Here is a 23,819-nt window from a genome sequence, read left to right on the forward strand (position 1 = left end):
GGTTGCTAAAACAAGCAATTACTTTTCTGTGACACCTGATAAACATGTCAGCTAGTGTCTGCGTTCAGTGTCCTGTCAGGGAAAATGATGAGGCCTCTCTACCTCTACTACTGAATCTCCTGCACCTATCAGAGCACAGGGACCCTCATTACTCCTCAGGGATGCCCGTGACTTCGAAGATTCTAGTTAGCCTCCTTTTTTAATTTTTTCGCAAAGACCTGATTTGATCCAGGCCAATTTCAGTGTTCAGTCTATTTTCTGTGGCAGTCCTTGGCCTACTTTATTACACCTCACCTCTGGAAAGCAGATTCTGTCTATTTTAGATCAGAGAGGATTTTTAGACGCCTGTGGAGATTTTGTTTAATGGAGTCCAGTGACACAGTGGCATTGTTTGACTATAAATATTGACCTTTGCGTGACATTGACACAATAATTTAGCCTGTTGCTCGAAGGTTTCACAAATCATTTTCCGGGTACTTAATCTACATGTTGAAACTGGTTTGGATTTTTACAAGTCTGTCAAATGGGATTAATTCCAGGTGTCTTTATGTTGAAAAAAGATATTCAACAAGCTCCTGAAAACTTATTTTCAGACCTTGAAATATTAAAGATTGAAATAAATCCATCATATTTAGCAATTTATGAGCAGAATAACAAATAGAGCTTTTTTTTTGCTTGTTACTTACTCATTGGACAAGAGATGATCACTTACACTAAGAAAACTAAAAACAGAAAAAGACACCACAGGAATCCAGTTACAATCTGAAAGTTAGAATAGACATTTAAAAAATAAATCGTATATAGTTAATATATAATAATAATTTTAAAAAGTAATGTCTAATAACTGATTTCTTTTATCATTGGCATGATCACATTACATGATATTTTACTAGATATTTTTAAGAAGGCTAATATTACTGATCTTAAAATGTTTTGAAAAAATTTTAAACAACTTTTATTCTAGCCTAAATAAAACAAATAAGACTTTCTCCAGAAGAGAAAAATATAATAGGAAATACTATGAAAAATTTCATGCTCTGTTAAACATCATTTGGGAAATGTTTAAAAAAGGAATTCACAGAATATTCACAGGAGTGCAAATAATTTTGACTTTAACTGTACATGTTGAGACTGTACATGTACCATCTGTGTAGTTATATCACAATGAGGAGCTTTGCTTTGACAGTTATTTGAAAAACAAAAAAGGTGGGAAATGAGCTCTAAGCACAAACATCACATAGAAATTGTTTCTTCAGGGCAACGGGGACCCAAATATAGCTGTAAGAACTTAAAAAAAAACTTTTTGAAGAGAGAAGTGCAAAATAAAACATTTGTTCAACATACTAGGTGGCTGTCTACATAGAAGGGTTGCTCATTCTGAAAATTACCTCTATATACATTTTTGGAGATTGTTTACATCCCAGGAGGTATATATTTTGTAGTTTTTGTTTACTGTAGTTTTGTTTTTTTTGTTTACATTAGCACCTATCGTGTAAATCCACAAGAGGCAGCTGTCGACTGACCGATCGACTGACCCCCCCTTTTCCACCCGCACTGTTTATCCAGCGCCCACCCACTTCCCTAAACCCAACCGACAGTTTTAAAAAGCAATACAGAAAAAGAAGAGCCCTGGCCTGATTTTTATCACGTTTTCATATTTTATCACATTCTCAACCTGTTATTTACTTGTTTTTTTATTTTTTGGCTTCTGTTTTTGTCTTATCCACTTTCTGGAACTGTATTTTGCAGACTCGAATGTCTTCATCATGGTCAGATTCTCTCTGCGTCTCAAGTCCACAACGTACATGGTGAGCTAATTGGATAAACTGGTAACAGCAGGAAAGCCTTCTACACAGAGGTAAGTGGTCAGCTGGTAAGCACAAAAAGGAATGGTGTCATACTGCCCCGTAGCATTCGTTAACAAGACGAAATGCAACCATATGTAGTTCTGGGTATATAATTTGTGATCTCCACAAAAGTAGATAGGGTTACTTTTTTCTGAATAAGGATGTGTTGATTAAACTACTCAATTCAAATGGATTTTATGAATGCTCTAAAGCATCGGTCTCCTGGAGGGCCACAGCTCTGCAGAGTTCTGCTCCAACACTAATCAAACAGAGCTGATCCAACTAATCAAGGTGTTCAAGAGTATTGGAAACTATTAAGCAGGTGTGAGTTGGAGGTGGTTGGAGATAAAATCTACAGAACTGTGCCCCTCCAGGAATTCAGTTTGAGACCATTGCTTTGAAGCATCAGAGTTCTGAGTGATCAGACTGATGGGTTGGAAAATCTTTTAAATTTGATTAAAATATATATTCATTTGTGTTTTGAAAGTGAAAAAAAACATTCTTATGGTTTTGGAAGAAGAAAACTAACCTTAAAGCAACTAAACACTTTTCTATAAAACCGTTATCATCAAATAACACCTTGATGTTTTATGACTCTTCAGATGAGGAGTTGCGGACTGATTTGTGTTACCAACGTAGTAATTTTCTTCCATAATGAGCTGGTGATTCAACATGCAGTTTCCTTTATTAAAACATACCTGAAGCACAGAGACAAACCAATAAAACCATTTCCTTAGAAACAGACAGACTTAAATGTGGCTGTAGTGGTGCAGAGGCCTATGTAAGAACTATAATGGGCCCAGAAGAAAAGACATTACCAGGGCACACTTCGTATGAAAAATGCAGAAGTCTTTCAATAATACATTTAGCATTTTTGCATGTTCTTTCATGGTTGCACACTGCAAGACGTCCTCTGCGGGAGAGTTTCTTCACAGAGAAACACAGTTTGTTCATATGTGTGAATACACTGTGATCAATTTTTCATGTTCTATGGCATTACAAAAAAGATTTCTGTTGAAAACCACAAAGGATTGAAAATGTACAGCTTGCATATACAATGTGGTTGAAAAGTCTAAGAGCTCATTGAAACCATTCATTCATTTTCCTTCGGCTCAGAACCTTTTTATCAGGGGTCGCCAGAGCAGAAGAAACAACCAACTGGTATATGCTTTACGCAGCAGATGCCCTTCCAACCACAACCCAGTTCTGGGAAACATTGAAAATATGTGAATTCAATTGTAAACTAAACCTGTACATATAAAGGATGTTAAATATCATAAGCAAACACTTACGATTCTTCACGTAAAGGTTTCTAATCAAAGTGCTTTTCTTTTAGAAAAAAATAGTTCCTCTCATAAAATATTTTAAACTTAGCTGCGTTTTCATTTATTTTGAGCCTGAGTGCTGTCCTTTCCTATCATTAAAATAAAGCAAGCCAAACACTCAATTTATAATTGAAAACTGATCATTTATTTTGTTAAATTATTATAATTTTTGTAGACATTTTTAAATAATTCTATTCTTAACTTTCACACTTGTTTTAAACAATTATAATTACCAAAGAAAAAAAAACTGAAAATAGAGAAATTTTTACAAATTTATCAAATTTTTTTCAAGAATTTATTAAATATTTTGATTAGTATCTTGTAAAATATTGTTTTTTTTAATAGTTGTCTGCAGTTTGTAAATAATGGGTATTTTCATTTTATTTACACAGATTGTATTAGGTAAGTATTTTTAAAAGTCACATCAAGAGTGAACAGAGATCAAATTTTAATAATAGTAGCTTTAATAATTTGTAAAAAAAAGTGTATAAACTGAAAGTACCAGTGAAATATATATGGATAACTTTTATGTTTTAGAGTGAAGTGATCTCAGGTTTTTTGCACTTAAGTAATCAATCAGTGACCTTCATAAGCAATTTCCATTGCTAATAGTCACACACAACACACCTTTCTGTCCTGCATCCTTACAGCTGCACAAGTGTTTTATTCTCTGCATGCTAGAATTCAGTGTGTTTTAACGATATGTCCTTGACTGTTTGAGGTCTTGTAGACACTACCGCTTCGAAAACACAGACCACAATCCATGCAACATATTCTTTGTGCTTTAAAAGAGAACTGTAGCCATGCACACACATGGGTAGGAGGATAAAGAGGTTTGTCTTCTGCTCTGAATAGAGTGATAAATAGTCTTTCAAAGAGTTCCAGATGTGTTCCAGCTGATATGTGTTCAATGCAGTGTGTGTGTGTGTGGGGGTGGGTGTCATATTAGGAGATATCAACAGTCTCAGACAGATTTGTCTTGTGCACTAAATAGAACCTTTCAAAGCTTTCCAAATGTGTTGTTAGTAGATATGTGTTTGATGTGGAGGTGTGTGTTATATTAAGAGACGTCAACAGTCCCAGACAGTGTTTGGAAAACATACTACATGTCCTAGTTTCACGGGTCTGTGATGTATTGGACTGTGTTGTGATCTTGATACTGTTTTTTTTTCTTGCCTTTAATAAATGCATACGCTTCAGCTTGACTCTCACACCTTTGGTTGCCAGTTGCGTAATTAAATCTTCTTTCATGTCTCAGTTCAGCCATCTGCCTTTATACATCTGAGGAAGAGCGAAAGACAGACGGAGACTGTTTTCTTGGCATGTTTTTATTACTGGCTTGGAGAGTTTTATTGTTTGAGTTTTGAAAACAACAGACCTCTAGAAGATCAAGGCTTGCCATGAAGCTTCAGGTTGATCTGATGTTTAAATTGCATCATCAAGTGCCTGCTGAAAGTGCTATATCTATGTCTTTGAGAGATATTGGCACAGCTTTTTTGATGCATTAAAGGAATGGCTGAGGACTGACTTGTGAACAGTAAAACCAATAAACATATTTGCAGTATATATATATATATATATATATATATATATATATATATATATATATATATATATATATATATATATATATATATATRTATATATATATATATATATATATATATATATATATATATATATATATATATGTTTGCCCCTAAAGCTAATTACTGGTTGGACATCTTTGGCAGCAATAACTGCAATCAAGCATTTTTCCATAAAGTGGAATGAGTCAGTTACAGTGATGTGAAAACCCATCTTTGCAGAATTGTTGTAATTCAGCCACATTGGTGGGTTTCGGAACATGAACCACCTTTTTAAGTTCCTGGCACAGCATCTCATTTGGATTCAGGTCAGGACTTTGACTAGGCCACTCCAAAGTCTTCTTTTTGTGGTTTCTCAGCCATTCAGAAGTGGACTTGCTGGTGTGCGTTGGATCATTATTCTGCTGAACACAAGTTTGCTTCATCTTGATGTTACCAAAAGAAAGCTGGACTTGCTCCTTTCAAACTAGCACACAACTATCTTTCAAACACACAGCCATTTCGAACAGGGCTATGTAGCGTTGGATTTTGTTTTCCCTTCATTTAATAACTGCATGATGTGTTTAGCTGTGTTGTCTTAGACTAACATTTAAATTAGTTTGATGATCTGTGACATTAAAGTATGATAAACATGCAAAAGATTATAAATCGGTAAACGGGCAAACACTCTTTTACACAACATTTTTTTACATCACTAGAAGGTAAAATAAGTATTGAGTGCGTCTTGATTTTTCATGGTAAATATATTTCTAAAGGAGCTGTTGATATGAAATTGATTCAGTATTCTGTAAAAACCCAAACAATACAAACATACAACTAAAACAAAACAAAAAAAAAGTGACACAATCAAGGTATTAAACATTGGAAATGTATACTTTGTATTAAAGGCTTTTTTTTTTGGTAATGACAGCTTGAAGTATGAAGAATAGTCACATGCAGATGCCATTTCTCAAAGCTATATATATATATATATATATATATATATATATATATATATATATATATATATATATATATATATATATATATATATATATATATATTTATATATATATATATTGATAACTTCCATATATGAAACATATGCAGAATATTCTGTATAAAATATACACAAAATAACAAATTATATTATAAATTCTTTAAACATAACAAGTATATTTAATGGTTTTATTCTATTGTTTTTCTTTTTTAAAGGGGGCAGGCGTGGTTAAAAATAGTTGACTAATATGGTTTTAAAAATCATGTGAAGAAATGTTGGAGAATTTCTGAAAACTATTTAAAACATTTCAGCAGTTTCATGAGTCATGAGTCTTTTCATTAGAGCTGACAGATGTGCTTTGATCTTTAACAAACTGACTGAAACTGCAACAAAATTTCCAGCAGTAATCAGAGGAGTCATTATGTAATTGTACCCATAGTCACCCACTCACTTCTAACACACACACATGCCAATAACCGTGCAACACTCGTGTGTTTATGTAGCAGTGGTAAAGCCGATGCAAAGCATTTGAAATATTTATATACAGAAGCATGGAATCCTCCAGTGAAATATTATATGAACTACAAATCAGGCTTCAAATGCATTCTGAACCAGAAGACTGAATAAAAAATGTCACAAGCATGTCAAGTTACCAAAAAAAAAAAAAAAAAAAAAACTGAAACTACACAAAATTGCAGCATAAAATTTGATCAGTTAAAATATGATTTAAGTTTCACTGTATCCGCTCTGAAGCCAGACAGTCTAGATCAGCAATTAAAATTGATAAACACCTTTAAGGCATTGGTTCATCAGGTCTAAAGTTTTCCAATAACTGTAATGTCATCTGTAACTGATACAGTCAATTCAGATAAATGATCCATTTAGAGAAGTAACATGTAAAAAATACAGCTCTATTATTGTATTGCTGTAATTAAGATGCCCTGTAATGCACAGAGCAAAGAAGAATCTGAAAATGTATATGACAAAAGGACAGTTAGTAAAAAGTGTTTATTTCTTATTTGTTTACATCTGATTTGTTCACAAAAATACTAAAACTTCCATTTCAGATGTTTTTTTTTTTTTAACTCATAACTTGTTTTTATCCTTAAAAAATTATATGTAATAATATTATAAAGTTATATGATTGCAGTGTAAGATCTCTGCAAGATGTATCTCTGAAAGAAAATAATTCATTTTGTGGTTCCAGATGTTATAATAACTGTTTTTTTAGGGGGAAAAGAAATTATATATATATATATATATATATATATATATATATATATATATATATATATATATATATATATATATATATATATATATGTATGTATATATTGAAGTGGATTTTGTTTTAAAATGAAAAAACAACATATTTTACCGTTGCAATTAAAAGTTAATGTTCTTATTTTAGTTCTTGTAAAAGCAAGTTTATTTTAACGGGATAATTTTATTTCATAAACCGACATCATTCTGATAATTTCTCTTAATTGAACGCAATTTATTTATCATAATAGTAACTTTATTTATTATGATTGCACATTATATTTCACAATGTGATTTCATATCCATCAACTTTTTAATTTATATAACAATAATGGCTTTATTTCTCATAAATGTATCTTCAGGGTGGCGCGGTGGCGCAGTGGGCAATGTTGCCTCACAGCAAAACAGGTCACTGGTTTGAGCCTCGGCTGGGTCAGTTGGCATTTCGTTGTGGAGTTTGGATGTTCTCCTCAAGTTCGTGTGGGTTTCCTTCAGGTGTTCAGGTTCCCCCACAAGTCCTAAGACATGCGCTATAGGTGAATTGCGTAAGCTAAATTGTCTGTTGTGTATGTGTGTAAATGAGAGTGTATGGGTGTTTCACAGTGACTGGTATGCTGAAGTTTGCTGAATGCCCCTAGTGGGCCCCAGTCCCTTAATAGAGAATCACAGCTCTCACAGACACCACTAATCCATAGATATAAATCAGCCTTATCTGATCTCTGTGCTATTTATCTATCACAACCAGGAATTACATTCTATTTCTGGATGCATAATGTTTACAGTCATGCTGTTCCATTAATGAGCAACTGAGGGTCTCCCTTTATCTGCTCCATTTAAACAGAAGATCTTACGCTCAGTCTACTGTATAGGGGGCCGTTGCATGCAGATGTTTTATAAAAACTTATAAACAAAACATCATGAAGTCAGAATCAATATAAATCTACAGGATGTTTTTACGGATGCATTGTGGGCTAAAAACAACCCGTGCCTTGTGCTATATTTTTCATTTTCCAGTCCAACTTGCATTTAATTTATCTAGGTAATGAGTTGTTTTCTACATTTCTTTATTAAAAATATGACCTATAAAAAAAAGTGCAGTTTTTTTTAGAGTCAAAAAATTCCCAGCCAACACCAAAGGTGGCAAACAAAGGAATTAAAAACACAGGATAAATTGCCACTTCACAAACTACACAGATGGATCCAAGCTGTTGCATGTGTAGATGGATACAAGTTTGTGAATAAGCCTCTGCCAGGAACATATGTGTTACAGAAAAGATGTCCCTCTGGTAGACACACAGTGCGCTGTTTTTAGCTCCAGTCTCATTAGCGATGGCCTGAACAAGCAGAGCGGTCTTAGGGGTTCATTGTGCGTCAGAGCCCTGTTTGCGCTCCCCAGACGAGAGGAAACATCGTTCTTTACTTCCAGACTCAGTACTCTGATATGACATGCTTCATTAATTTGCCTGTATTATAGGTAATGACAAGATGCTATATATGTACACAAGCAACCAGCGCAGTGCTGTGTGTATCAGTTTATTGATTTGTTAAATAAAATCTGAAATGTAATGGTAACAGGTATCTCTAAGTCTTGGGATAAATGAACAACATGTATAAATATAAACACTGTAAAACCCAATAAGTTGAGGTAACTCAAACCATTTGAGCAAACCGATTGCTAAACCATTTAAGTTTAAAAACTAATCTTAATGAGTACTGTGATATTAAAACTCTATTTAATTTGAAGTAATGAGGTATTTGACTAACGCATTACCTTCAACACTGAGTTTAAAACTCTTTTCAAACAAGTAGAATTAACTATCAGTATATTTTGAGTTAACAACACTCATTTCATTTGATAACGTTGGCTGTTTGGCTTCACAGCGCAGATAAATTGTTTAGGAGCTTTGGTTCTAGAAGTATCTTTCTTTTTTCATATGAAATAAAAGGATTTATTAAAGAGTTAAAAGCCAAGCCAAAAAACAAAGTACGCAAGATGTCACTGGCACGGTATTCTTTCAAAAGGTACACTTTTTTACCTAAAAGATCTTTATTCATAACTTAAAGGTACATATTCATACCTAAAAATAGTAAAATAGTATGCCTTTTAAACGTTATTGTATCTTTAAGATATCAATATGAACCAGTGGCCCAGTGACAATGTGTGCATTTTTTTCTGAGAGTACAAAATGATTCAATTCAATTCATGTGTATTTCATTAGCAAACTGAAATCCAGTTTTCAGAGTTTGTTCAGTTCAGTGTTGTGTGGTTTACACAAGTCCCAAACCAAGCAAGCCAGTGGTGAGGAACAAAACTTTACTAACTGACGAAAGTGAAGGAAAAAACCTCTAAGAACCAGGCTCAGTTGGGCATGGTTACTGCTCTGGCCAATCTTCTTGTGCAGAGCTGCAGTCTAGGCGTCCATCATGGAGAAACTGCAGGTGTGAGTTGGTCCTCAGTGGGTTTTCAGGCTGGCCCACAGGATCAATGCAAAGACTCGTCTGTCATTGTGGTCTTTTAGGAATCATTCTCATGCTCTCCACTCCACTATGACCACCACAGCATCAGCTCAGGTTACGGCCAGGTCCTGGACTATGGATACCTTGGCATCAAAATGAGTCACATGATTACAAATATTGATTTTAGGCAAATTAATTATTTAATAAAAAAAAGACTAAACATACTACAATGAACAAATCTTCTAGACTGATAAGATTGTGTTTTCTGATATGGATGCATGCAAAACCAGGATGCAAACCAAAGCTTACTATCAATAAACAACCTAAAGGTTGACAGATGGTCTAGTAAAATGTTAAGGTAAAAAGTGATTATCTTTTCTTTTGTCATTCATCTGAGAAAAGTGGCTTATTGAACAAGAAATAATACAAGCCATGAATAATTTTGTTCAATGGGCATTTAATAGATGATTGTTGTTTGCTATTTCTGTGAATCTAATGTGACTGACAGGTTATCGATTTTGATGCCCAGATCACTTTAAATCTTTATAAGTTTCTATTACAAGTTGATAACTATAAAATAAATGTAAATGTCACTATTACACTAGTGTAGCACAAAGACAACATGTTTATTCTTAAAAACAAATCTAGCAAAAACCACCTTGCGTAAAGTTCAGGCTGGTTAAGCTGGCTTACTGTCTAAGCAAACTGAACTGGAGTGGGCTCAGCATTCCCCCAGTTTCTACAGTATGTTGATGATCTGCAAACCATCCCCTTTTGCAGACAAATTTATTACAGAAACCCCCTTTATGTTATTTATCAGCAGGGGTATCTACAAACATGCTGCCACAAGAAAACAGCACATTAGGAACCAGATAGGGCTTTTGAAAGCATTGAACTTTACCTGAAGAATGTTGAATAGTGTTAGTCATGACTGCAGCCCCCTTTCCTCCAGTGCTCTCTTTCCTGCTGGGATGCTGGCTTAAATCCCTCATTAGGGGGTGGTTTAATTGGTACTAATGCTCTGGAGAACTTCTCAGGAAATCCATTTAACACATTCCCGAGTTTTCCCGCTGTTCAGTCTGTCTAACTGTGGCACTAGAGGACTCTGTTCACCGTGTGGGCGGCTTGTTTTGGGTTCACATTGAGTTCAGTTTACCACCTAAGCTGTTTAATTTCATGCCCTTTGTGAAACAAATTGCTTACAACGTGTGAGGAGTCATTATTTTGTTAATTTTCTAAAACAGTAGTTTATTGAAGCGAATTACTCAACAAATGCGGATATGAGTCGATAGAGAGATCAATCTTTGGACTGTGTTCCTCGTCAATGAATGCACTTGTCTACCGCCCTCTTGTGGAGCTAGTCATTACTGATTTGCCTTTCTACAGAACCTGTCTTTCTCATTAGATCTCTCATCTTGCGACAGGCTCGATCATCATCTGCTTTAGAGGACATGGTGTGTTGTGGTTGTAGCATTGTGTTTAACTTTCTATAACCGTGTGTCGTGGTTGTTTGCTGCATATTTTCAATGCTCATTGAAATTGCATTATGCAGGCTACTGGTTGTGTGCTGGGCTTGAGATGTTTGTTTCTTTGTGTACTTTGGAACTCTCTTCAAATGTTACCTGATTGATTTTGTTTCTTATTTTAATGTTCTCTTGATGTATTTCTGAAGCAACTAAGGCTTTTTCTTCTCTAGAAAGTATTGCAAACTTATATCAAACTGTTGCACAGGCATGCAGTTTGCAATCTGTGCTCTGTTGGCATCTGGTTATGCATGTGGCATTTAATATTTGTGTGTTTGCCTTAAAATGTTCTTGGTTTTCCGCTGTCTGCTTTGATGTAGTTTCAATCAGAAGTGTTCAGAGCATGAGCACGGTGACCTGTTTCATCTCCCAGCCTGGTGAAAACGATTAGAGTAAAATGTCATTACCGCTAGAGGTGTGTGTTGTGAATGTGTGTGTGTGCTTTCCCTTGAAGGCATTTTAACAAATCTTGAGAGGCTTTTATGTTTGTGACTCCCATAATTCATGTGGAGCTTCGAAAAGAACAGATGGAAAAATCCTGAATGCAGTTTCATCAGATTCTTACACTGAGAGTTTAAGATTTCTCTGTTTTTGGTTCAACAGTAGATGGAGGGAGGGTAACAGTTCAATGAGGCTCCACAGCACTGAACTAGCATAATATCTAGTCAAATAACTATCATTTTATACATCCCATAAACTGATTTAAGAAGAAGTACAATATTCAGGAGTGTGTTTAGGATAACATGGACATTGCGATACTGTACTCAACAGAAAATCGAGATACTGTCCCGATTATCTCCTGTTTATTGAATGCACTGTCACACTACGTGGGATGTTATTGAATATTCAGTGTCATAGTGGATCTCTGTCTGTGTGTCTGTCTGTATCTCGGCGTGTGTTTATGTTGAGTCATCAGACAAACAAGCAGCAAAAGCGCAATTACCACAGTCTATTATTCACAGTTGCTAAGCTTAGCAGGGATCAGAGGTAAAACCGATGACAAGAAATGGTTGAATCCATATATAGCGCGAGCCATGGTTATATTTAGAGTCAGAATGACACTATTTTAAGGTGAGCATACATAAGGAAGTGTGTGGATCACAAATTATTTTTCATGCTTATATTTTTGGATTGAGTCATTTTATTTTCAAAGCAGTGCCAAATCAATCACTGTAGTCATGTACACTCAACACTGGGGAAATGTTTGAGCGGTGATTTCATATGTCATTGTTACTAACAGATGAAATGCTTATTTTAGAATGGGGATGAATGAGCTAAAAAAGGCTGAATCGTGTTCAGAGCTGATGTAATACATTAGTCTGAGAAGTACATCATGATTCAAATGTTTGATTCTGATTGGAGAAGGACTAAATTTCCTCCTGTGTCCAAAATTGCTGCTGAATTGATATGACCTTGCTGTGATTGGCTTAACCTATGAAGGACTCTAAAATAATTGCTTCTTATTCTTTAAAGGTGCTGATCCAGAAACCTTTCTCATTAGTGATGCTGGTGCTCTTGTAGATGGAGTGTTTGAGATTCAATGCCCTGATATATAGACAGCAAGTTTGTTTTTCATTCTTTGATTAGAAAAATAATTAAACACTTATCCAGCAATAAACTGACAATGAACAGACAATTTTAACTGATGAATCTGTAAAAATGTGTTGCGTTCAATTCTATTGATTTTAAAATAAGCAAAAATTATAAGAAAACAGCAGTTAAGAAAGCATCTGATCACAGCAGTGTTTGCACAATCATTGCAATTGACCCGCATTATGTCATCAGATATTTAGTGGTTGTGATAGTTTGATTATTAAGTATGTTTGAGACTATTAGACTTTATAGAATATAGAAGCCCAAGGTAGGGCCCGCAGGCCAAAGTTGGCCCATTTTAACCTTTGCTTTGGCCCACCATCCCATTTGTAAAGAGAGGGAGAATGCTGGGGATGGGCTTAGAGTGAATATATTTGACAAATTTAGTCGTTTTGAATCTAACATAACCTTTTGTTTGTTTCGTAAATTAATCAGATTTTTTAACAATGTAAATACTTTCACGCGACGAAGAGATTGCAATGCACAAGACAAGACAAAAGCAGGTGGCAGCTTAGTAAATTCACTCCATTGTGTCATTATTGGCATTATTTATGTTTTTACTTTATAAATTCATTATACTTTTATTCAAATACACTGCATTAGTTATAGAATTTGGAAATAAATTAGGTAATTATTTACTCATGGAAACTTTGGTATATTTTTTACCTTCAGCCCACAGCCCTCAATCAGGTTTGGTTTTTTGCCCTTTATAAGAAAAAGTTTGGGCACCCCTGATATTATACATGCATTTATCACTTCTCTTTGCTTGACACATTGTCATCACGGTTCAGAATGGCTTTTTCATTCTTATGCTGAACATTATAACTAGCATTCAATTAGTAGGTTGTATGGAAGAGAGGTTCTTGAAGCATATGTAAATGTAACATCCTTTTGATTTTCCTTCAAATAAATATGAATCTACAGGCACGCATTTTGTAGACAATCCAAGTTGAGGAATATCCACAAATCATTAACAAATCATTAGTAATTAAAAAAATAAAAATAATTTAAACTTATGTTGGGCAACGCAGTGGCGCAGTAGGTAGTGCTGCCTGTCGCCTCACAGCAAGAAGGTCGCTGGTTTGAACCTCGGCTATGTTGGCGTTTTTTTTTTTGTGGAGTTTGCATGTTCTCCCTGCATTTGCTTGGGTTTCCAACAGATGCTCTGGTTTCCCCCACAGTCCAAAGACATGCGGTACAGGTGAATGGGGTAGGCTTAATTGTCCGTATCAGTGTGTGTGTATGTGTATTTGTGTGTGGATGTTCCCAGAGATGGGTTGCGGCTGGAAGGGCATCCGCTGCGTGAAAATTTGCGGTTGGCGGTTCATTCCACTGTGGCGACCCCGAATTAATAAAGGGACTAAGCCGACAAGAAAATGAATGAATAAATGAAAACTTATGTCATGGAATGTTGCATAAAGAACTTCATCCCAAAAAATGGAAACTTACAGACAGTTTATTTACCCTTAACTTGTTAAAAACCTTTGTATTCCTTTACTTCTGTTAAAAACGAGAAAACGAAAAAGAAGATATTTTGAAGAATGTTGAAAGTCAATGATATACTGTACATGGTAGGGAAAATTACTTTTGGAAGTCAATATTTTTCAAAATACCTTATTTTGGGTTCTACAAAAGAAAGAAGCAGGTTTGAAACAATTTAAGGATGAGTAAATGATGACAGAATTTTATATTTTGGGGTGAACTATCCTTTTTGCATTCTTTTCATTACAGAAAAGATTCTTTATTTTCTAAAAAAGTTTAGACTATAAAAGTTTCACAGTAAGAAAATATGCATCTTTTAAGAACTCTTCACATAAATATTGAACAATATTCTGAAACCCAAACATAAATGCATGAGCCCATATTTGCAAACGTTATTTTTAGGAGTGTGTGTCTGGTGTATGTGGCCTATTAAGACATTTTATATTTAACGTCAATCAAACTAAGACGGATTAAAAGAAATCTCAAGAAAATGGTGATGCTGGTAAATTTTAGTGTCACTGTGCAAAATCTTGAACTAATAGAGTAAAACCCTTCTTTCCTCTATAATTAAGACCCTGCTTTCCTTCCCCGTGGCCTTCACTCCTCTTCTGCAGCTGGGGGTGAAAATTACAGCCCTTCCTCGCTCTCTCCACTGCTCTCTTATTCCTTCTCTCATATAAATGAGATGCCATCTGTTGCCATCACAACTGATGGATTTTTTTTTTCTTCATCTGATGTCATTGTAACACATTAAGTTGGTTATTTGTGCTTATTTTTGCCAAATCTGTGAAAATAAATGATGGGATTAACTGGTTTTGACAGAGGAGATTTCTAGAATGAATGAAAACTGCACAATGTTTTTGTGCCCGGGATCCAGCAGCTCATAGGATATTGATGCAGTAGAATATCCCACATATGGTGAGACTAATTAAATAATGATGGGAATTAATCAGATCAACAACCTTGAAAAAACAGAATGTGACGTGTTTTAAAGCATATTTACAATATGGAAAGCTCCTGGATGCTCCGAACTGTATCGCTTATGGCGTCTTTACACAGTTATGCAGGTGGCTTCTTTACATAAGAATAATTGATGTTCATATTTTTTTAAATCTATATCACAAAAAATTCATATTCATAACAATTTCATTTATTTTATCATTTTATCTTTTATAGTCAGGGTAGGCTCATATACATTTTTACATTTTACAAAAAAAACTCTTGGTGTAAAAGCTTTTTATGACAAAACATTATTTTCCAGGAGAACACATATTTTTGACTGAAGAATCTGTAAAAGCACATTCAATTCTATTCTAAGTCTTCTTGTATATACACTCAAAAAGGTTTACTGCTGCTTGTTCAAACTAGCTGTTTAAATGAGCTGAACCAACACAATTCTTGTAATTTTTTTTTGCCAATTTATTTGTTTTATGTTCAAACTTAAATTTGTAAATATTAAGTTAGCAGTGTTTTGTGTTGAGACAACATGAAGCAATTGCGTTAGTCCAACTACCTCGTTTGGGGATTTGTAGTTCCCAGCATGCTTTGCATGGTTTTGAGAGGGAAATGTTGACAATAAAAGTAATCTTAAAGTTAGAAAGAAAAGAAATAGAAATAATAGAATAATTAAATCTTCATTTTAGTTTGAAGATTTAGAAGATTTTCATGCAATGCTTTGAGTTTTATGATTACCACCTTGCAGAAGTACCACTTTTTTATGTTTGCAGCTTAATAAGCAAAAAACGCAGTTTGTTGCATTGCTCAGTGAGCAATAACTGTCTCAAACAACTGTATATTTAACTGATGAAATATGCTTAAAATAGTTAAAATAAAACTCAAAAACCTCAAAATGAATCATACGTAAGCATACATGATATTACCAGACCTTTGAGTTTAAGTTAAATAAAAATACAAATTCATTTCAACTTTTATTTAAAATTATGTTGGACCAACTTAATTTCACTTAATTGTGTAAATAGATTTTTCTTGGTGCTAAACAAATTTACTAGATGGAAATCCTGCCCTCAATTAAATTAAGCTTTTGTCTGTGCGTGTGTGTGTGTGTGTGTGTGTGTGTGTGTGTGTGTGTGTGTGTGTGTGTGTGTGTGTGTGTGTGTGTGTGTGTGTGTGTGTGTTTGTGTTTGTGTTTGTGTTTGTGTGTGTGTGTGTGTGTGTGTGTGTGTGTGTGTGTGTGTGTGTTTGTGTGTGTAATTGGGAAAGCTAATGTCACCAGTTTAATGGCAAAGTATGAGTGATAACATTGACACTTTTTATGGACACACATTTCTATAAAAAACATATGCTAAAGAATTGAAATAAATTAGGTATGTTGTGGCTTTTATAATAAATCAAATAATAATACGCCAAGAGAAATGAGCAATACAGTTGCTGTATGTGTTACAAATTGATAACAGAGTTGTATATAATGAAAAACATATACTGACAAATATATATATAAACATGATTTTTAAGCTATATAAGACAATTTTGGTAAATAATATTATTTGTTATAGCCTGTAACATAAACACTGTAAAAAATCCTGGTTGAATCAGATTAAACCTATGAGTCCATTGAACTCATATAATGTTAAACTGACTTAAAACAGCTTTCGTAACTCATAAAATTAAGTTAGAACATGATTCACTTAGTTTAATAAGTTACAATGACATAAAAACATATGCTGTTACACATATACTTACACATAAATTTGAATGTTAAAATACTTTTTGTTTTGAAAGGTCTAATTATTTAGACCTAATTGGGAAACCATTAAATTAAACTAGGTTAAAAAATCAACCCAATACTTGAGAGAAAAATGAAAAGAAGGAAAGAAAGATGTTAACATTATTTGTATTATTAAATATTATTACTTTTTATAATCACTAATACTTTATTGTTGAATGTGAATAAGATTAGAGACACGTCTGCTCACTAAAAAATAAAGCAACGGAATCCATCAAAGCTGAACTCCTCCTTTAGCGGGAGTTGATTGGCTGATCCACAGGCTGACAGTCAGATCCAGTCAGTCTGCTGGACGGACGACGATCCTGACTAATGAAGAGAGCAGATCTGGAACGGACTGTGCGTCTCCACTATGCAATGAACAAACCGATGGAAAGTCGATAGGCGAGTGCGACTGTGTGCATTCAGACCCGTTATCCTCAGCGCGTTCGCCAGTTCAGAACTTCCAGCTCAACTCAACATGTAAAGTGCGACTGGCACCAGACGTACCCGACAGATTGGTGCTGTTGAACTGTTATCGGCATGATTCCGCCAGCAAACATGATTCAGGAGGACACGATGGGCAAGGAGAACGAGCGGGACCACCGGGAGCCTCAGTCCCCCTCATCCATCAGCCAGCAGGAGTCAAAGGTTGGAGAAACACACACCTCAGAAACCGACAATTATGTGTGCGGTTTACACTTTATTATTAGAGAGAGCGAGGGTTTTGGCGTTTTGTGAAACTTTGATTTAATGGTTCATAGTTTTACTTGTCTGCTTTATATTAAAGTGGTTATATGTCACTTATACTCGTGTAAACTACATTACGTCAAATGTAAAGAGTAACGTTTGTGTTGTAAATCTTGTGACACTGTAACGTACTGTGTTACTGAAAACATGGCCGTTTAAAATCCATGGCAAGCTAAGGATTTACTTTATGAAATAATTACTCCACACATTAAACAACAACACTCAAGTTTTATTTTATATACTTTAATGTAATATGTTTAATTTAATATGTAGGCCTAACATTTTAACCAACATTTAGTATAAAAATAGTTAACTAATTAGTAAACAATAGCATATTGAACCACCAATACACTAAATTAACCATCGTTTTACTACAAAAACATGTTTTTTCTTCGTAGTTAATCAATGGTAACGCCAAATTAACAATCGTTTTGCTACACTAATGAGTTTAACCATGATAAAACTGTGGCCGTACAAGTAAATACACAAAAAAACATGGTTAATGCACTTTCAATATATGCAATAGATCATAGCTCATGATTCAAGGGTAATTAACACACAAAAGGCTTTCACACAATGGAGCTGTTTCAGATTTGGTTCATGATACCAGTTCTGCTATAAAAATGATCGCAGGTCACATGTCAAAACATAGATACAATTTTAACTTCCTACCCCACAAATTAGGGCTGCACAGTATATCGGTTCAACATCGATATTGCAATGTAATTGCATAAGTCACATCGCAGGATCTGCAAGTTCAGCTTCAGTTGATTCATCCCTCACAAAATTTGAGTGGAATTATAGCTGACCAAGAACTATATTTTTAGTGATTATAATAGAGTGAAAGAGTGCTTGTTTGATTTGTTTAGAGGCCTTTAAGTAATTATAACAATGAAGATATATTGCATTAACTTTTATAAATTGACGACTATGCAGTTTTATTTGCTTACATTTGATTATTTAGCTTATACTCGAATATAGTTAGACTCCACAAAAAATGCAACAAAATTTAAGCAGGTTATCTGGCCTACGAGATCATCTCAGTTAATATAAACGTTTGAGTTATTTCCAAATTGAGCTATTCAAGTAATCTGGTGAAATTAATATTATAAATATTGTAGAAAATCAAAATGTCGCAATGTCAAATTTTTCCAATATCGTGCAGCCCTACCACAAATAGTTTTCTGATTGCCTTGTGAATAATTTTTTTCCCACAAAGGAATTTTTATTTTAACTGCAAATTTTACCCCAGTTTTGTTATTTCTAATTCATTATGCAATACAAAACTCTTTAACTCAATTTCAAGCGTTCATTTGTCCTGTGAAATACTGAATTAAAGTGATTGATGATAGTTTTAGTATTAAGAATATGTTGATTTATGTTTACAAATAACACTGTTTAATCATCTGAGCAATTATAGTTCAGATACTACTCCTATACTGGCAGTAATATCATTTGATTGATATTGTCTGCGTGCAGTCGGGCTCATGTGAGAGTATAAGTTATATTTCATTTCGCTAGGGGAAAATTGTGCTGCATCTGTATTTGTTGCAGTGATATTTAGTTTCTGCTCAACCTTGGTGTATGATTTGTTGTGTCTGATTTAGGAGTTTGTAGTGGGTGGCGTTTTGTCACATTGGTGCTGAGTTTGAGCTCATCTGTTTTTCTGGGTCATCAGTGGCCCTGAGTTCCACATTCAGCCCAGAAATGTTGGACGGGTCACTGTGCTTTTAGAGCTCAATGCCAGTTGGGAATTTTGCATATTTATTGTCACTGAGTCAGTAGAGATTGGGTGCTGAAAGGCAGTAGTGCTTTATTTATTTATGCAGTTGTTCAGAAAACTGATTCATTATTTACATTTACATTGTGTCATTCTCCTTCTCCCCATGGAATATGTGATGCTTCAGTCAAATTAATAAAATATTTGTATGAAAAGAAAAAATATATATACAATTGCCATATGGAGTTAAATGTTGACTTGATCAGAAGTGTCGTGAGGAGGGATTTGTGTGTAATTGAGAGCTGTTATTTTGAGCATTAGGAGCACTAATATTATTTATCAGAAGTGCTAGAATCAGATTATTAGGTTTGAGTTGTTTTTAAAAAGAAGAGTTCTTTTTAAAGAAACAAAATCCACATTATATTTGATTTATGAGCTTTCATATAAGTTATTTTGGACCGTTCCATTGCAGAACACTCCTGAGAATATGCCTAATAAGGATGAAGTAGTCTCCTAAGAAAGATTATGACTCATTAGTTGTTAATGGATGACTTTTGATTCACAATAAAAAAATATATATATATTAATATTTTAATTTCCTGAGCTGGTTGTGCTCCACAGAATTTCCAAGAAGCAAAAGGGGATGAAACCATCACTAAAAGAAAACACTAATAGTGAAGACAATATTTAGAGAGAATATAACTTGTGCACAATAATCAGAGGATTATCATCAGTGTCTGGGGTTTTATTTGATAATCTATCAAGCATCTCAGAGCTTAATTACTAAAACGAGATCCCGTTATTTTTGTCTCCAATTAACATATTCATGAGCACATGGCACCTTGAACTGATCCAGGGACACCTTTTATGACTGCAACCCAAAGTAAATCATCTTTCTACGTGTCTGTTCTCTTTGTATGACTATGTTTGATAAGATTAAAATGTGTTACAAGTAAAGCCGGCCTAATAAATTGTGTCCCTTTTTTGCTAAACACAGTAATCTTTTGCTAGAAAAAATACCTGACTTCCAGCTTAATCAGCTCCGTCTCTCAAAGTCGTCCTTCAGGGCAGAGCAGGACACGCGTTTGGTGCTGACAGCAGCAGAATTGATTCCTAATAGATGTAGAAGATTCGTGATTTTCTTGCACAAGTGGTCATTCATTTTGGAAAGAGGCACTTCCGTAGCATTTTTAATTCAAGCCTTATATTTGAAATTGTGTTAAACGATCTGGTTGCTCTTTTATAAAGATCAGGCATATTTCCCTCATTAACCATTGTAATCAGTGCAAATGACTTGGGGAAATCTATTGACATTATACTTTTCTCTAATATATAAAGAACCTTGCCACAAAATCTCATAATGAAGATCCAGACGTGTGCATTTATCAGCAGCAGTAGTCTCAGGCATCATTGATTTATTTATTTTTTTGGTTGTTTCATTAAATTTATTGGAACTGGCAGAAAAAGTGGAACTTGAACTTCAGCAATGGCCATTTTGATAGCCAGTTATTTACAGTCAGTTCTGCCACAAAACAAGTGCCTTGTAAATGTCAGGGGGGTGACTTGAAACCACCTTTTAAACCAATAGCATGCTTTCATTTGCTTCACAGTGATTTTAGTCTGCTTTTAAGACTGAGTTTGCAAGTAAAGGGATAATTCACCCAAAAAGGAAAATTTACTCACTATTTGCTCACCCTCAAGTGGTTATAAAATATTTTGAAGAAAGCTGAAAACCTGTAACCATTGATAGGCTTGTCACAATGAATTTTTGTTGTGCGATAAATTTTCACATGTTGGGATATTATTGTTATTTAAAAAAAAAAAATGATGCCACTAGTTATATAACGATTGTATAACAGCATAATATTGCAAATAGCCATAAACACTTTACAATACTTAGCATTCTTATGGTTAATTAAATTTTGCCTGTATAATTTGATGCTAAAAAGTAAATGTTCTACTATAAATACTATTAAATTAGATAAACATTCAATTTAAAATTTTGACACAGATGAGGTAGAACAAAAATGTCATTATAAAATGGCTTTAACATTATTTTTGAATTTGTAAATATATCTTGCAATGGCAAAGATTATTGAGGTCATCTCCAAGTATTGCACGATAAGTGGATATATTGATTGTTGTGATAAAACCCAACCATTGACTTCTATATTAGGATAAGGAAATACAATGGAAGTCAATAGTTACAGGTTTCCAGCTTTCTTCACAATATGTTCTTTTGAGTTCAACAAAAGAGTGGAACTCAGGTTTTAAAAAAGTGAAGGGAGAGTAAATAATGACATGGGTTGTAATTTTTTAGGCGAACTGTCCTTTTAGTTGACAGCGAACTATTAGCACTGATGAACTCGATTGGCGAGAAAGGGACTAATCAATAAATTACTCTCTGTCAGGCATTAGAAATCAATATGGCGTCATCATAACACACTGGCATGCGGCTCACTAAACACACTGCACTGATTCTTTATTTTGATTAGTGGAAATCTAATGTGAGAGGATTATCCAAGTGGGCCATATATCACTCACGTGCACTCAAACACACACACGGAAACATAGAGCTCAACAACAAAGATGGCCTGATTTGTGGGCAGAGTTGTGGACAAGCTGATAGAACCATCAGTTGCCTGATCAGACGAGTTCTGTATTATCAGTGTATATACATTTTTATTGATAATGTACATGCATTTTTTAATGGAATTGCAAAACTGGCTTCAAAATATCAGTTATAATGCAACCAACTGCCTATTATAATTTGAATGATATTGTTTTCCAGTAAAAGTGTAAAAATGATGCTTTTGTATAATTCTATTTATGTTAGACTTTTAAGTAATGCATTTCAATCAATTTTACATAAACACTGAAATGAAAAATGTCAGAATAAGAAAGCAAAGTTGATCTTAAAATAACAAATTATTCATTCATTCATTTATTCATTCATTCATTCATTCATTCATTCATTCATTCATTTTCTGTTCGGCTTAGTCCCTTTGTTAATCCGGGGTCGCCATAGCGGAATGAACTGCCAACTTATCCAGCACGTTTTTACACAGCAAATGCTCTTACAGTCGCAACCCATCTCTGGGAAACATCCACACGCACGCATTCGCTCTCATACACTACGGACAATTTAGCCTACCCAATTCACCTGTACCACATGTGTTTGGAAACCGGAGCACCCGATTTTTAGTTCTATTTTGGTTGCTAAGATAAGTGACCAAAATTTAATGATAACTTTCTGTCTGATACCAATGTCAGCTGACATCTAATAGCAACAACATCTGGTGTTGGTATTTGGTTGGTTTTAGACTGTGGCATTAACTAAATAAAATCCAACATCATTTTAACTCCATAATATGACATCCATAAAACGTCAGAGTCTAACATTAGTAAACGTTTATCTTTGGTTGGTTTTATGTTGTGTAATTTCCTAACTAAAATTCTGTGTCAATTTAAAGGGCACCTATTTTACCAGATGTAAAATTAGACTTTGGTGTCTCCAGAATGTATTTGCAAAGTTTCACCTCAAATACTCATCAGATTATTTATTATAGCCTCCAGAATTTGCCCATTTTGGTGTCTGAATACAGCTGTTTTTGTAGCCTGTGGCTTTAAATGCAAAAGATATTCTTCTCCTTGCGCACTATTACCATATGCGTGTTTACTTCTCATACGTTATGATAGATAAACAGCAGTCAGTGACAGAGACAGACTCGGATGAAGCTAAAATACACCTCATTAGTCAAAAATACCAAGTAAGCTTATTTAATTTATTTGGGGTGGCGTTTATTCAAGTCTTTCTGAAATGATGAGTCTCACACACATGCCGTTTGCAGTACACAAACACACACACACACACAAACAAACATTATCATTTACTGACACCATGCGGCCGGGGGGATTAAAAAGTTTGAGAATTACATAACGATTTAACTGTCTTTATTATAAACATGCTCTGTTTTATAATGTTTTAAAGTTCTAAAACGTATAAAACACAGATAACAGATAGTTGGAACAGATAGTTGGAACAGATAGTTTAATGGAACAGATAGTTTAATCTCAGTTATTTGCAAAACAAATGTTCTGTGGACTTGTGTTAACATGTTTTTATAGAAACATGGCACCTGTCAAACAATTCGGTTGGCGGGGAAACTACACTCCTACGCCACATTGGTGTGGGTCTCAAAATCTCTGGGATTTGGGTCCTATTTTAACATTAGGAAAATTTTAAAAAGAGACTTGTTGGGTTTATATCACTCCAATATGACAGTGGACACACTATGCATGCAGTTTTGTCCAAATAGCTTACAGAAGTTGATTTTTATCATAATGTGATGTTCATACCTTGTCAAAAGCTAACATCATTAGCCGTTGATCATTGGTTGACTTTGTTGCATCAACCTGATTTTCATATACAACCAAAATTCAAAGTTAGTCTGATGCTGCAGTCCCAATGTCAATTTTATGTCTGTGACATCCAGTGCTGTGTGAAGTTCTTGTGCAAAAAACAGAACAACAATCCTTATGAATATGGACTTCAATAAAGAAACTAATATT

General features: G+C 34.4%; 1 protein-coding gene across 3 annotated transcripts in view; it reads left to right on the top strand.

Annotated features, from left to right (window-relative positions):
* The first annotated feature begins 17,105 nt into the window (after window positions 1–17,105).
* Window positions 17,106–23,819, top strand: part of stac (SH3 and cysteine rich domain) — a 41,735-nt gene continuing 35,021 nt past the window's right edge. For all 3 annotated transcript variants that reach the window (XM_001344434.9, XM_009293069.5, XM_073928563.1), the window contains exon 1: window positions 17,106–17,428. In XM_001344434.9, coding sequence (XP_001344470.4) covers window positions 17,321–17,428 — 108 coding nt within the window. In that variant the 5' untranslated portion in view covers window positions 17,106–17,320. The remainder of the gene's footprint in view (window positions 17,429–23,819) is intronic.

This window comes from Danio rerio, chromosome 17 (assembly GCF_049306965.1).
Source record: "Danio rerio strain Tuebingen ecotype United States chromosome 17, GRCz12tu, whole genome shotgun sequence".
Classification (NCBI taxonomy): Eukaryota; Metazoa; Chordata; class Actinopteri; order Cypriniformes; family Danionidae; genus Danio; species Danio rerio.